This window comes from Liolophura sinensis, chromosome 9 (assembly GCF_032854445.1).
Source record: "Liolophura sinensis isolate JHLJ2023 chromosome 9, CUHK_Ljap_v2, whole genome shotgun sequence".
Taxonomy (NCBI): domain Eukaryota; kingdom Metazoa; phylum Mollusca; class Polyplacophora; order Chitonida; family Chitonidae; genus Liolophura; species Liolophura sinensis.
The window spans coordinates 26,695,996-26,712,383 of NC_088303.1; the positions used below are offsets into that span (position 1 = coordinate 26,695,996).

The following is a 16,388-nucleotide window of genomic DNA, read 5'->3' on the forward strand; positions in this document are numbered from 1 at the left end:
CAACCTGTGCTGCAAAGCCTACATAGCTTTATGGAAACGAACGTACTACCTCGAGGGAGGCAGTAAATCCAGTATCTGTCTGGAATCTGCCAGTGTACAGTGGATGCATACAGCCTCAGATCTGTCCGGAATCTGCCAAAGCCAAGTACAAAGTACAGGGGGCATATCTGATGCCCCAGCAAATTTTTATTTTTTTAATATAATCTATACGGTGTGCTTGTTAGGATGTCTTGATCTTACCTTGATCTTACATTTGCCAGTTCTGGGCTAATGATGAATATTAATAAACACACATACCCACTTCAACCAATGAAAATTTGAACTCCTTTGCGAAGGTTATTTTTCTTGTACGGAGAATTCACTGGCTAACACTGATTACATCACTGTCTTCTTGTATCAGAATATGATGAGTATTTCGACAGAGCGTACAACCGCCGGTAGGTTAGGACAGTCTGGCGTGAGAGAGTACTTACCTCCATACTTAAAAGTCAACTTGGATTTTTAGTTTTCTCAATTATATCCCTATAAATACTCCATGGTCATAATGTTAACATTTTATTTTGTTAACAAAATTGGGGTTTCAGACACTTAAGCAGAAACAACTGTGTCCTCGGGTTATAGAGATAACTAGTGCCAGATTGGCGAAAACTGATAATTGACTTAATGTGCAATTTTGTTCACTGTGAACTGAGATATGCTTCACTACATTACATAAACAAAGGTTGGCATGGGATACTTTATCGATGCAAATACACATTAGCCACACAAGCATTAACACAAAGTCATCCGAAGTGCAGATGTGTCAAAGCCATTGTCGATAAACTATCTTTTAACAGTAATCGAGCCCTTTAAACTTTTCAATCAAACAAGTTGAACCATCAAGCAAGACAAATCTACTAGCTGAGACGTGGTAGCTTTTAATCAGTCCTTAAAAATGACTTCAAGTCATTTTATGCGCTGTATAAATTTATTACATGTAATATTAAACAGTTTAATTAGAAGCAACAAAGCAGCACTTATTACATAAATTTATACAATCAGACGTAAATGACCAAACTGGTCTCAAAAACGGCATAATATAAACCAATATATCTGCTACTAGATAACCGTAAAAAAAAAATACATGAAACAACAATACATACATTCAAAAGGCTGAGAACAGCTGAAAATGTGAAAAGTGATTTGAATATGTTTTCTCTGAGTATCTTCGATTTTACTTCTCTGATTAAAGTGTAAAAAATGCACCCCATTTTACCTCAGCTTTGAACCTTTCATAATGTACAATAGCCAATTAAAGTCTTTGATACAACGTAAGGAAACACCAGGTGTGACAGTTACTTGGTTTATGCTGTTACTTTTTGGAGTGCTGTGTTCTGTGTTTATGTATTTCTGGTACTGGGGTTCTATCGCTGTCAACTACGGAGCTTAGGATAAAGAAGAAACATTATATTAAACATATTTTATACTGATTATCACATTCTTCAAACTGAAGTACTTCCACTATGTAGAGACAATCTTAGGTAGAAATTCATCCTGAACTGCATGCTCTAAGCAGTTCCAAACTATTTGGGATAAAAATGAGTCAAGCTCATGGACATGTTGGATGTACACTTAGATCTACCAGTATGAAACAATCATCACTTTTGGTATGCTTGGTAACCATGTATATCTCAATTCGATTCCGTGTCGCTGTCATACTGATTCCCAGGTATTGATTGCATCATTGACAGAAGTTTATTGAATTCATCACCTGACGAAATATCTGCCAGTTCACGTGGTACAGCATTGCTTGTATAGGCAGACCCACTGATTCCTATTTGAGATTCTAAGCATCGAAACTTTGGTAACTCTAGTTCCTGGTCAGACAATCTCTTTATTTCATCCCATTTGAACATCAAAGAATCTGTTACATTGCCAAATGGGTTGAAGTCCAGGACCCAAAATGTCCCATTGGCACGCTTGTAGACATCAAACACGTAATTATCGCTTGGGAAATTTCCATCAATAACATGAAAGAAAAACGATTTTATTCCAGAGACTATTTCAGTTTTCATGTTTGGGAGAAAGTCAAAATACTGTAAACAGTCTCTTTGTGATACTGCTACAAGTTTATGGTTATGTACAAAACATCTGAATTCCATCCCCGGGTCTAAATCACACCATTTTCTTAGTACTAGCTCATATTTTACGTCCACTTTTTCTCCCTCTATGTAATCCTCAGATTCCATAAACGGCTCTGTCAAATCATGCGTGATAAAATCTGAACTCTTAAGCAGCAGATAAATATCACTTGGACAAACACACTTCAAAGTTCTATCAAACGACATCCATGTTGCATCTTTCGGGGCACTCCAGTTCAACTTTGGAAACACTTTTCCGCCTAATTCGCTGAGCGACTGTGTCAGTTTGCCTTCGAGCTGAGGAAAACACGGCGCATGGGCACCTACATCGTCGTTCCAGTCAGTTTCCTCAGTGCTCACTGTGCATTTCTGATCGTCGTTTGTTTGTCTTGCCGAAGGTTGGTCACTAGTTTCCGATTCTGGCAGGACAATACCGTCTGCCAACAAATACTCCACGAACTCGGAACTCAGTGGTAGGACTCTACTCTTTATGGTCACATCTTCAAACGTCGGGTACCACGACGAAAACGAACACTTCAATACGTCTTCTTTCTTCATATTTAGTTAAAAATATTTCAGATTTTGCCCATACTCTGAAGATCATTACAACTCCGACCTACATGTACAACACTGAACAGTTTAGGCACATCGCACACGTGTGACGAAATATGTCGAAACAAGTGCTTCGAAAGTTATCTACCCTGAGCATCCGGCAAATTACCGCTTTCGCATCAAGCACGATGGAAACTAAGACATTGTAATAGGTATTCTGTTCGATTTAAGCGACGACAATTTTTGTAAAAAATATGGCATATATTGTTAAAATTGATAAATGCATAATATAATCTACGTTAAAATAACATATGCTGTCCATCTAGCTATGCGCAGTGATATGAAGTAGGCCGAGTAACAGTGCGAGGGTTATTGTTTGAAAATGGCGGCTCAGTGATGGGTTGGTGCGCGTCCAGATGTGTTTGTTGACTTTTGCCTCCACAATGGGTTAACTGCTTTGCATAGCCTTTGGGATGACATGCTTGTCAATTTACAATATCAGATGAGCTTCCAGTGATCCAGTTTTCTGAAGAATATGGCTTCGGACGATCCTGGGCCTCCGCAACGTACTCTGGTGAGTAAACAACAACAACAGTAAATGAACTGTCAAACTCACAGTGACACCTCCAACTTTTGACAGTTTGTTCAGTGTTACCGGGGTGGTGGGAAACTTGACAGTGATCCGTTTAACATCGACTTAGAACAATTTTTAATTTGTTTGGCAGAGGTAAGTTTATATAAAGACATATGCATTTGAGGAGAAATAACTTTTGGAAAGTGGCCAAGAAGATCTTGGCTATCTTTGACAAGTAGGGACATGCATGATAGTTCTGGTGGAGTGTCATTGTGTCATCTGTCAATACAGACAAGCTTTGCAGACAATTAAATCACAAACTACTGGCATAAAAAAGAATCTTCTGTGTAATGACAAGCTGCAGAGCCAGTTGAATTTTTGTTTGAGGCTTTCTATCCAGTTTCAGGACTCTGCCTAGAACTGCCGTGCTAATGTACTGCCTGGCGACTTTGCTTGTTCTAGCCACATTTGCAAATGTTAAGACTAGGAATGAGTTTTTCCAAAGAAATGTTTGACATAAATATGGCTGTACATGAATTGACCAGGAAAAATTAACAATGGGATCGATAGCGTACATGCAAGTGTTCATTTGTCAAATTGAGACAGAAGAGATCAGTATTCTAGCTTCAAATTTGAAAATATGACCAACCCTTTATCGTTTTTTGAATGCATGGCACTCTTATTTGAGCAAGCCAAGCAGTCAGGTGGTATGGCTGTTTAGGCCATGGCCCCGGACTATTTACATATATTCACTACTCTCAGCTAGTACAAAAACAACAGTGCTTCACTTCTACAATTCTATATTGACACAGAGTCGTCTTTCAGAAGATTTTATATATGTCTAAAAGCTGTCTGCTGTCCACCATTAAGAACTACTGTATTGCCCCACCACCTTAAAATTGGTGCAGGATTAAGGTATCAATCCTCTGTCACCTGGTGTCTCTGACAAATTTTCATTGCTGTTCCCAAATTGCTGAAATTGTCAGATGCATGCACCATTTTCCAGGTTGCATACCACATCTGTCACCCACCATGCTCACAGCCTACTTATACGCTGTCACTAAGTTAATATGTGGTTTGTAGACTGAACTTGTGCAGATGCATTGACCAGATTAATGAAGAGAGCGCAGACCTCAAAGAAATTTGGTCATAGCAGAAAGTTAGTGCATTTAATCAATGATTGCATTGAGTTCAAGTTTAATAGAACAGTTTGGAGCATCACGCCACCAGATGACAGCTTTCATTCTCGGTCGTATGAACGCTTGTTTGTTGCCAACGGACATGTATTAAAACAACCTCGGAAGAGGTGGCTCTAACAAATGACATGACTTGTATTTTGTGTTAGCTGTCATGATATCATACCCTGAGGATTGCTGGCAACCTTTGTGTGGGTAACTCTAATATACCTGTTGAGCGCTACAAAGTTCAAGTGCTGCATTTGTGGGAACATTCCAACAGATCAGCATAACCAATTTATCGGCCTGCACAATTACACTAACCAGCTGGCCAACTTTCAAACCCTGCATACAGCTGTTTGAAGAGGATGATTACAGTTTAAAAATGGAACAATTTTAGTCGCTTAAAATAGCCGTGCATCAGTGTGACCATATTACAAACTGACACTTGACTACGTAACCATTTGACTTCACTCCGGCACCAAATTAGAGTGGTTAAACTTTTGCTAATTTTGTGCATTTGTTGTTGACAGGTATAGGTTGAAATATATGTGGATGACTCATTGGGGCCACTTACCCTCAAGAACAAAATTTTTCAAAAGCCCTCTCTTTCTGTAGTGTCTTTATACGTTTGAATTACTCTGGGGTCTGGTTGGCTGATAAGACAGTCTAGATGGGTTTGACCCCTGAAATGCTTTTGATATTTCAACCCCTATATTTAAATACATTTTACAGTAAAGCTTTACATGAATGCTGCATGTGTAATTTGAGACTGCTTGGGTGGGGCTAGTGAACCAATCATGTTCACGTACATTTGTAAATTAGAAGACATTTCTGATTTATATCTTGAACGACAGCATTTATCCTGGCCACACAATATGACTAAGGTGAACATTGGTCTATGTCAAACTATATGTACTTCTGACAGTCAATTGCTTATCAGACATTGCAGACTGAAAACCACTACTTCAGCCTTTTATATGATATAAAGTTAGAGAGCTTTTTTACTTCTCAAAATGTTACACAAAGGTTCTTGCTGTCTTAGACAATTTGAGTGGCTGAGTTGCAGTGACTGACAGGTCCACAATCAGTGAGGTTATGTGTTGGAATTTAGGTCTAAATACTTTGGCTATTCCTTTACATTATAAGTAAGGCGGTTTTCATGTTCCTGGTAAAGGACGGTGGTTTACTGCAGGCACCATACATATAGATACAGTACTGATATCATAAGCTGATGGACAGAGAGCTACAGAGTAAGAGCGAGATAAATGGGTCGGAATCTCTGGCAGCCACACGCCAAATAGTGGAAATATGGTGGGTTTCATTTGGAGTTTATGTGTAGCTAGCAAAATAAATAAGAGAAAATAATATTTTATAACAGTCACAGATGTTGAATATATGTAGGCTCAGAGACCTTGCTATCTAGTTCTGATTTGAAAATTTTGCTTCAAACTTCACTGAGCTCAACTGCTCAAAAATACAAGAAAGATGTGACAGAATTGACATTAGTGATAACAGGAATTTGCAGTACTGCATACTTTAATACATTGTTTTTATTACAGTACATGTATCTGTACAGTCTTTACATCTCTTTTAATTTATGGAGACGACACCTCCATTCTCCTGGCAAAACTAAACATAGTGTGTGCTGCCTAGTGTCATTACTTACAGTCTATGAGATCACAGCATTTAATGTGCATAAAATAGAGTTTACTGCATGGAGTAGAGTGAATATCAAACATGTAAATCATTTATACTTATCAATACTTGATAACATACTCTTCATACATTAGCGTTAAGCGTACTGTGCGTGTGTAAAATTATGTAATGCATGTACAGGTTTATGTGTCTAAATTTGCACTTCTTGCAGTTGCCTTGTGAAATAGATACAGTTGTGAGTGTCCCTGATTAACAGTGCATGGCTAGTTTGCGAAGAGCATCTGTTTGCCCTGTTTTATAGTAGGGCCTGATATTGAACATTTTTGTATCTGTCCAAGGGGTTCAGGGGTCAGAAGTGTGGGATCCCAAATAATAAATTTTTTATATTTATGGTTTGGTTGAGGGTACTGTTTTATTATGGTCGTATTAACTTTTGTGTACATTCTGTTCAATAATAATTCTGTACCTACATGTACTATACAGTTTCCATTTGTGGGAAATATATAAACTACAATGTAGTTTTTGACAATCACAGTCTGCATGCCTTTAGGGCATGGAAGTGAATAAATTAGAACTCTGTAAACCTGAACAGATTAAGATACCAAGCACTACTGCAGTGAGTACATCAGTGTACAAAGTACAAAGATGTACAACTTTAAAGTGAGAGAGATGTTTGAGAGATAATGGTTGGATATTGTGGATCAAAATGAATATGAATTTATCAGGTTAATGAAATTTATATTCTAACAGGATCATGGAAAATCCTTGCCCATACTTTTTTTTAATCTCAGTTTTAGGCATTAGGGCATAAATGAAAAGAGTATACATACATGTATGCCTGATTTAATAGGGTAAAATATTAAATAAAAAAAAAAAATTTTTTTTTATTAAATTTGGAATTACAAGTACATGCATATTTCACTGGATACTCATTAGTGTAGACTAGTGTAACATTCAACTTTTTTTTTCTTTTTGAGACGAATGGACAAGCATAAATGAAGCCCTTCACTCACATTTGTATATGTATTTACAGTTGTGTTGTTTGTTGATGTGGATGCCACTAGCTTTTAACGATGGTGTGAATTAATAATTGGACATGCAGCGTTTGACTGCATTTCCTATTTTCCCAGCCACATGAGGGTATGTGTGTTTAGGTGTACATGTATTTAGAAAGTCCGTTGATCTAAATACGGCAATTCACAAAACGCTAACTTTGATCAGGGCCATGAATATATACATGTATCTGCATGGCATATTTTAATATTAGCCCCGACCTTGTTTGATTGGAATGCAGGGAGCTGGGGCATTCAGTGGGGTTTATTATAAAGGTACTATTAACACTGTGAACTTCGGGTAAATGGGGAGGACAGAATCATGTCACTGCTTGCACATACATTTATGTGCACAATGTAATATAAGCAATACCTCTCTAACGCAGGAACAAGAAGAAAAAGTTTGTGTTTTCCTGTATGATTAATTACATGTGTGTAAATTGGAGCTAATGAGTCATGCTGGGTGTTGAACAAACACTCTGTGTATGGTTTGTACAATGTAATTACCAAAATGGTGGAATCATTGTGTTTCTGGAAAAGAAAAAGAAAAATCAGTACAGTTAATAAAAAAAAAAGTGTGAGATCTCCAGGTCAAGATAAAAAAAGATATGTATATATGCTTGTGCATGCTAATATATCTTTTTTTATCTGTTCTAGATGCCTGTGGGAAGGAATGCTAGTACATACATACGTATATATATATATATATATATATATATATACCTATTTTTTATGACAATGCAGAATATGCTGTTTTTGCGAGAACATGGACTTCACACTTGTATGTAGAGATAGTTGAATGTGACGATGTATGATATGCGCACCATGATCTCTTCGGTGTACTTGGCTATAAACATACATGTAATAGGGATTACCTGGCAGAGTGACTAATGACATAAGGCTAGGTAGATACAGTAATAGATTAGCTGATTTAAATTAGAACTGATCAGTTCGAGGTCTCACGGTTGTCACATGCAGAATGGCCTACCCTTTCTCAACATATGTACTTGTAAGTATTATCTAGTTGTTTACTCTTGAATGGATGGTTATTATTTTTGGTACTAACTTCTTATGATGTGTACATGTTCGTGTAAAATAACTTAAAATAAATTTGATTTGTACATGTAGCTTAAATACATTCTTACCTCTCACAATCATATTAATACACATTGCATGTGGATGTAAAAGTTTTTATACTTGCTTTATCAGACTACTCTATGTTTAGTTTGATTTTCTTACTGCTTTTTATGTGAAGAAAATTTGAAAGCTGGATAGTGGATTATGCCTATATGGTAATGTGTAAAGGCGATGGTTTACTTAGAGCAGTCACTTTTCTTTTTCCTTAAACTTAATCACAGCTGTATGGGTGGAAAAGATATTAAGTAAATAAATAAATGTGTTAATGCTAATGTAGATGAACAGGCAGAGATAGATGTAAAGGGCAATGTAATGTATGTACACGGACCTATATTTTACGTACATAGAAGAGTTGAAGCATACAATCAGAAAGATGGAGTTGGCCACATTCTTAGATGGGTCAGGTCACATCTAAGACCTTAGCAAAAAAAAGAGGAAGTTGTAAGGCCCTCGTTTTGCATTCAGCATGAAAGGGATAATGCACCGACTGGTTGACGTGTATTACTGGCATTGGTCTCAGTAAAAGCCACACCAAATAAAAGAGTGTTGGAAATCCGTCCTGCAACAAGGAGCCACATTACATGCACTTAAGGACTCCTTCGTCCGAAACATTGTTAAGTACAACAATCACTCATGTACATGTAATTTGATGTTACCACGTTATACACAGTCAACAATTTTAACCAGATCAGCACGTCTTCACCTCAGGTTTTTTATTATACAACATATCTCTTATCGGAGGATGTTGCTGTTGATAGTAAAAGGGCATGCTTGTCACATATAGAGGAAATCTGTGGATTTTAATGCTTATGAGGTGTGTGTGTGTGTGAGTGTGTGCGTGTGTGTACAGTGAGCCCTTAGTATTATTTTTTGCAAGCGTTTCTTCCAACATGTGCATGTATCTTATAATGAATCTTTACATGTACAGTATATTTTGTGAATGATGCTAGTGATAATGCTTAGCTCAGCTCATTAGCGGGATTATAAGTATTACATTCTGTTTATTATTTTCCGTAAACAGCAAAATTAACTAATTCATGTCATGAAGTATTAATAGGCTATAGCTTTAATTACATATATATGCATTTGACTTTCGAAGTCTCTAAACCATGCATGTTCAGGTTATGTGCATGTATGAGGACAGAGCTAGCTATTAAATTTTATTCCAATCTTCACTTAACCCAATCACTGGGTTGGGAGGTGAAGAAAACATTTTTTCTTATACATGTAGTTGTATACTTGTATGAAAGGGTATATGATCATAAGAAAATCAACTCATTCAAATGGTCTTTACAAAATTTTACACACTGTGCAGGAACATTTCTCACCTTCGTCCAAAATAAACTCGTACCTTTAGTACTAAATGTTACATCCAAACAGTTGCTAACATGAAGGATTTCTGCAGATGTAAATCTTCACTACTAAAGATAATGCTGTCTTCATTTTGAACAGATGCTATGAGTCTTCAGCTGCTAATAGGTATAATGTTGTGATGTGTGTTAAAAATTTATTTATTTAATTATTTGATTGTTGTTTTACGCCGTACTCAAGAATATGTCACTTGTACGATGGCCGCCAGCATTATGGTGGGTGGAAACCAGACACAGCCATGGGGAAACCCACGACCATCCGTAGGTTACTGACAGACCTTTCCACGTACTGCCAGAGAGGAAGCCAACATAAGCTGGACCTGTAAGTGACCGCATTGTTTAGAGTCAGCACGCGCTAGCACGCTAACCAACATTCCTTGGGATTGTCATACATACATGTAAAAGAGGGCTAGCAGGAAATGCGAAATAGTAATAAGTATGTCTGTGCAACCAAACTCTTTTTGAGGCTAACTGTATTTGGTTTGATCAGGATATCCTTTTTTTTCTGTCTTTCCCATGTTAAAAGTGCCGAAAAAATGGTGATATTTAAATACAGTCAGGTGATATTTAACTACAATCAACCCAAAAAAAAAACAAAATAATTTTGCGTTCAAGAATTGTGTTTGTACAATTATTAGTCTACAATTTATTTCCTTGATTATAAATTACATCTACATGTGCATGTACCAAAAAAGTCAAGTTACACCATGTATTCAATACTGTAAGCTTAAAAGGGCTAAGGATCAAGTCTCACATTGTAATTCAGTATGTGCACAAGTACAGGTACAAGCGTGCACCATATGTTATGAGAGACTGTAATGACATTGACTGCATTGAGATCCTCTTACTGTAATGTATACACTCTGCCTCCGTGCCTGCCTAAGTGGAGCTTATTGTCCCACAGTGGACCCTCCCATGCCCGTCACAGTGACTTCACAGTGACAAGGACTACTGGAGTGTGGAACAGTTTTGTAAGGTGAGCTCCTGAACAAGATTCGGCCATTTGCAGTGTTAAAAGGACAACCCGTTAGTTCTGGGACTGGATCGATAAGAGTCAATTACAACATGTGTGAGTGGAACAATTTCACACCCAAGTAGGCAGCAATAGCTCAGGTGTTAAAAAGTGTGGATCATGTAGGCTCAGATGTATTGTGACGAAAAATCCTCACTTGCATGCGGCTGGAGAGCTCCCGTCAAGTACCTACATATGTACATTTTTAAAAAGATTTTAAATTGCATTAGGTCTTAATTGTCTGCAGTCATTATCAGGGAATCTCCATGTAATAAATATGACTTTCTAGCATTTTAATTTCCTTCTTCAGAATCCTGACAAATGAACATTTTAATGCAACACAAAGACGTTGTCTGCCTTTGTAATCAAATATATACAGAACATTTTGTCAAACTGGGAAAAAAAGATACGTGTATTTATATCATTTGACATGTTTGAAGCTTTAAAAATGAGATATACTTCCAGAGTGCAGGTTTAGGTCTCTTTGTTGTAGAATTAGTCAGGTATGACAGTTATTGGATTAAAAATTTTTTCTCACTTAATTTCTCTCCATTCACGTGTTCAGAATATAAAAGGGCGCTTGTGTGGTTTTTGTACTGTGTATTTAACCGGAATATGGACATGTCAGGGCCTGTGAGCAGATCCCTGCTGAACCGTTAGACCTGGTTTAGAGTGAAGTGACCTCGAGCTGTGGTATTGTGATTATTAATCCCAGTACTGGTTCGTTGAGCATATACATGTAGCCACCAGTGGTTTATCTGGTGATCTTCATGCCTGAAGTTAGTGGGCTCTTTTGGTCTTTCCCCAGGATTATGTTCTACACTGTACTTTACATGTACAAAATGCAAAGAGGCCGGGGGCAGCCAGTTATCATATGACAGATTGGTTTTTTTATGCATTTATGAGCTTTATTGTTTAAAGCTTTACTCCACATTAATTAATTGTTCCATTAGCTGCAAAATTATTTCAGAGAAACAAGCTTAGTTAAGCAGCTTTTGCAATTGTAATCCAACAGATCATTTTTTTTGTTTTTGTTTTTGGTGAGATTTATTGATTTCCTTTAGTGGAAGGCACAAGAAAGTTCCGCTATGAAAAGTAGTCAACAAACAGTCATTTCCTACAAAACTTTTTATAGAGAGTTTAGGTATATTATGAAAAGAAAGACTGGGAAAATGAGGATTTAATATTGTTTCATCAGTTATGTGTACTTCCCATCATGCAATTACATGTGCTGTACAAACGAAGAGCAGAGATTATCATTACAGAGGAAATTGCTCTTCTTCTTTCAGCTGAATGATGAAACTTTGTTATTAAGCCTTGATAAAATGCATGCTTTGTATGACAACCACTTTTAAAGAATAGTCACTGTTGTCAGGGTTGTGAAAAAGGTACATTGTGTGCCGAATTATGAGAATATTTACGAGAAATCACATTGGGCGCAAACTGACAAAGCCTGTTTTATGATCTAATCCAGGAACTGGAATTTAGAAGTCAGAATGTTGTAAATTTGCATGTATACACCATATTGAATACAGGCAGTGATAGCTCTGTTCATTGTGCAAAGATTAATACTAGAACCTCTCTTCAAGGCTGATTTAATAGCAACCTTTTGTTTATATTGTGAATATACAGACAAGTCCTTCCCTGGTCAAAGCACAGCTTCAGAAGCGCCTGGCAGATGATGGCCTTAACCCACAGGCTGGAGATGAAGAGAAGCTGTTCTACGTGTGGAGGTTACTGCAGCAGACTGAGGTGAGTGTTTAGATCCCATGACAACATGTGCACACTGGTGTGAGTGCCCAATTCCCTTGGCAACATGTACACACTGGTGTGAGTGCCCAATTTCCTTGGCAACATGTACACACTGGTGTGAGTGCCCAGTTCCCATGGCAACATGTACACACTGGTGTGAGTGCCCAATTCCCTTGGCAACATGTACACACTGGTGTGAGTGCCCAGTTCCCATGGCAACATGTACACAGTGCTGTGAGTGCCAGGTCCCATGACAAATTGGGCAGAGCGTACACAGTACAGGAAAATGAACATGATAATCACAGTGCTGTGCGTGATCCAAGGCAACATCAACATGACGAACACAGTGCTCAGAATGTCCAGTGGCAACATAAAATATACAAAGTGCTGTGAAAGCCACAGGTAACATAAACGTTATAAACCATAAAACGCAGTAGTCTGACCTCCAGCTGTCCATCAGTAATGAGAAGCCTTGTCAGTCTTGGCTCTGAACCACTGTCTAGGGTTGAAGTGCTGACTTAACTAGATGTCTGTCTTGTTTGTTTCAATCTGACCTTCAGGAGTCGGTCAGTAATGAGGAGAAGCTGTGTCAGTCTGTCTGCTACTTCGTTGTTTTGAAGTGCTGACTTAACCAGATGTCTCTCTTGTTTGTTTCAGTCTGACCTCCAGCAGTCGGTCAGTAATGAGGAGAAGCTGCGACAGTCGCAGGCGGAGGAGATGGAAGAAGTGGAGAACTATGTGGAGCACATCCGCAACCTGTCGGACGAGCGAGAAACACTCATACAGGAGCTGGAGACAGAGAATGACCAGCTTAAGTCAGACATTGAAGCTCTCAGACAGGAAGTGAACAGTATGTATTCTTTACATAATTTGTGGGCTGGTTAATTTTTTGTGGGTGGTTTTAGCCGATTTTAGGTGTAAAGATGTACATATGCAAGTAGCATGTGATTAGTTGTGTATAGGTTTCATGCATTTGAAAATACAAGCATTTTAATCTCATGGAAATCTGTGATCAGATTTGACGTAGAAAATGAAGCACAGATGAAATTGGGATTTGTCTTATGTCTCATTGCCTTCTCATATGAACCCAGGATTTAATGTAACAAGATACTATCAAAAAAATAGAAGTTTTATTCCAGTTCACAGTTAAATTTCATTTTGAGACTTTAGAATTTAAAATAATACTTTTTGTGCAAGCTAGGTAATGGATGGTCTCTTGATGTATTTAATTTAGCTTTTACATATGTACAGTTGTTGTTCAAAAACTACTGCAGTATACATACATACATTGTTGATGCAATTACCTGCTTATGTTAAGGTGGTGTGAAAGAGGAGACCGCGGAAATGCTGACTCAGCAGGGACTTGATGAGATCGCAAACGCTTCCGTCAGTGAACAGATCGCCTTCCTGCTGGTCGAGAGAGCTCGTTTACTGGATGAACTGGAGGCTGAACAAAACCGCTCAATAAATAGTGGCGCAGGAACGCCGAACCCTGAAGTGAGCATGCTTAAAAACCTTGAGCAAGAGAGGGATGACTTGAAACATGAGAGAGACAAGCTCAAGGAGCAACTGACAAATCTTGATGACTTAAAACAGGAGCGGGATGACCTAGTTGAACAGTTGACAAAATTTGATCAGTTGAAGGAGGAAAAAGATGCGTTGTTAGAGCAGTTATCAAATTTTAATAATTTGAAAGAGGAAAGAGACACTTTTGAAGAACAGCTGGCAAATTTGAATACGTTAAAAAAGGAGAGAGATGACTTGGCAGAGCAGCTTTCAAATGTGAATAGGCTGAATGCAGACAGTAGTGATTTTGAGGAACTGAAAAAAGAGCGGGACAGTTTAGCTGAGCAATTGTTAGAATGTGAAGAGTTAAGGCAGGAGAGAGATGATTTGGTGGAGGAGTTGTCTCAGCATCGCAAGGCTGAGGCTCACCTCAAACTGGTGCATGATGAGGAAATCTCCACCCTGATGGAGGAGAATGACAAGTGTGAGGAGGATCTGGCAGAGCTCCGGCTAAAGGTGAGATACCAGTAGTACTGTACACACACATTTCAAAAATAAAACATGGAAGCCATGGACATGTCATGTAGATCCTTGAAAATAATAAGATTGTCTCTTACAGAGAAACACTTGTACATGTATTAGTGGACAAAAGTTTCAAGAAGCCTTTTTGTGTTTTTGCCTCAGATATCTGGCTTGGAAACAGAATTACAAAACTATAAGGATAAACAGAAGAAAGAGGAGAACGAGACTGTAAAGAAAGAGAAGGAAGAATCTGTGACAGGTGAGAATTGCATGCAATATCAGAATGGTTTTAGGCATATTTTTTCAAGAGCACCATGAGCTATTAATCCCAAGCATAACATAATCTTTGTAAAAAAATTTGGTTCGATTTTGTTTACACAGGATAAGACCGTATGTACTACTAGACCTTCCACAAATCTGAGAAAATCTGATTAAAAGTTCTGAAAAATTTTTTGGGAAAATAAATAAGACTTCAAATGGTTATATTTGCATCATTGCTGTACGTAATATATATGTAGATATTGAACTTTGAAGGCTCTATGAATGAGACTGTGTGTTTACGTTGATTGACAGCTACCAACAGCACAGTCTTCACAAGTCGACCACCTAGCCCTGCGAGAACAAATAGTGACTTGGCCTTGCGGAAAGTCATTGTGGAAAAAACACAGATAGAGTCAGAAGTTGTCTCCCTTAGAAGCCAGCTGAAACCACTGGAAAATGAAAATGAAAGTCTGAAAGCTAGAGTGAGTTTGTCTTGTTTGTTTGAATATTAGAGATAACATATAACATGTGTGCTGAGATTGTTAGGCTTTGTCAATAAAAAAATACTTTAAAAGTGTGACACTTCAAGATATATTTTACAATTACATATTTTTGAAATTGAAGTTAATCTCAAAGAATTTAAGCCCAGACATGCTTATATATCCGAAGGCATCTTCTAGAAACATCTGCGAGCCATGTTCTCAATGTGGCACTGCAAATTTTTTTTGTAGTGTCCACTCCGCGTTGTATTGTATTATTAGAATGACGATCTCATAGTCATACAATGTAACCCATAAGCAGCTCTAGGGAAAGCCTATTTCTTGAAGTTTCCTTTTGCTAGGTAACCATTCGACGTGCAGTAAAGGAGAACAGCTGGAAGCATTTCACACCACTTGTATATGACATTACTTATTTTGTAATAAAATTACCTTGTCGGTATTCCCCTGGACTCTGCTGTGTTCCTTCCCATCATTATGCTGGCCGAAGTCGTAGAAGGGAAATATTGTTGAGTATGGCTTAAAACACCAATTAAATAAATAAGTAAATCAAAACTTTCTGTGAAAGCAAGATAAGGACAATGTGTGGTGGACATTGGTGTAACCCCTGGCAGTCTGTGGGAATGATCGTTGATGTCATTTTGTGTTGGTAGGTGGATGAGTTGGAGAGTGAAGTGGAGGAGAGTAGAATGATGAATCACACATTACAGATGAAGAACAAGAGTCTTCAGACTGAGCTTCAGGACCATGAGAGTAATGATGAGGTGTTGGAGGTAAACAGCAGCATGAAACTTAGGGATTAATTGTACCACAGGAAAGTCATCATTCTGACAGTTAGCTTACCTATTTGTGTGTTTATGTAAAATTCAGGACCATGACAGAAATGATGAGGTGTTGGAGGTAAACATGTAAACAGTGTGTAGTTCAGATTGGAGCCAGATCTATGTAAGGCAGGAAAGCTTTATATTAATATGTTTTGTGAATCAATTCACCATACATGCAGATTGCTCTATCTGTGAAATAGTTACAACAATAATCAAAATTTTCTGACTATTCCTTTTTTTTTTTTTTTTTTTTGTACACTGTAGCTACTGACCATTGTGCCATTAAGATGAGAACAAAAGGCTGAGCTATAAAATTTTGTCAAGCTGCTGATTTCTATATGAAAAAGTTGGCTGTACAGGAATCTGTACCCTAAT

At 37.8% G+C, this 16,388-nt stretch overlaps 2 protein-coding genes across 2 annotated transcripts in view; one reads left to right on the forward strand and one right to left on the reverse strand.

Annotated features, from left to right (window-relative positions):
* Window positions 1-995: 995 nt before the first annotated feature.
* Window positions 996-2,795, reverse strand: LOC135475503 (translation initiation factor eIF2 assembly protein-like). Its single transcript, XM_064755431.1, has one exon. It carries the CDS (start codon window positions 2,676-2,678, stop codon window positions 1,671-1,673), a length of 1,008 nt encoding a protein of 335 aa, XP_064611501.1. The 5' UTR covers window positions 2,679-2,795; the 3' UTR covers window positions 996-1,670.
* Window positions 2,796-3,096: 301 nt separating this feature from the next.
* Window positions 3,097-16,388, forward strand: part of LOC135475752 (myosin-2 heavy chain-like) — a 40,353-nt gene continuing 27,061 nt past the window's right edge. The window contains exons 1-7 of the mRNA XM_064755688.1: window positions 3,097-3,246; window positions 12,284-12,403; window positions 13,061-13,253; window positions 13,722-14,425; window positions 14,594-14,690; window positions 15,005-15,174; window positions 15,843-15,962. Of these exons, the coding sequence (XP_064611758.1) occupies window positions 3,208-3,246; window positions 12,284-12,403; window positions 13,061-13,253; window positions 13,722-14,425; window positions 14,594-14,690; window positions 15,005-15,174; window positions 15,843-15,962 (1,443 nt within the window). The 5' untranslated portion in view covers window positions 3,097-3,207. The remainder of the gene's footprint in view (window positions 3,247-12,283; window positions 12,404-13,060; window positions 13,254-13,721; window positions 14,426-14,593; window positions 14,691-15,004; window positions 15,175-15,842; window positions 15,963-16,388) is intronic.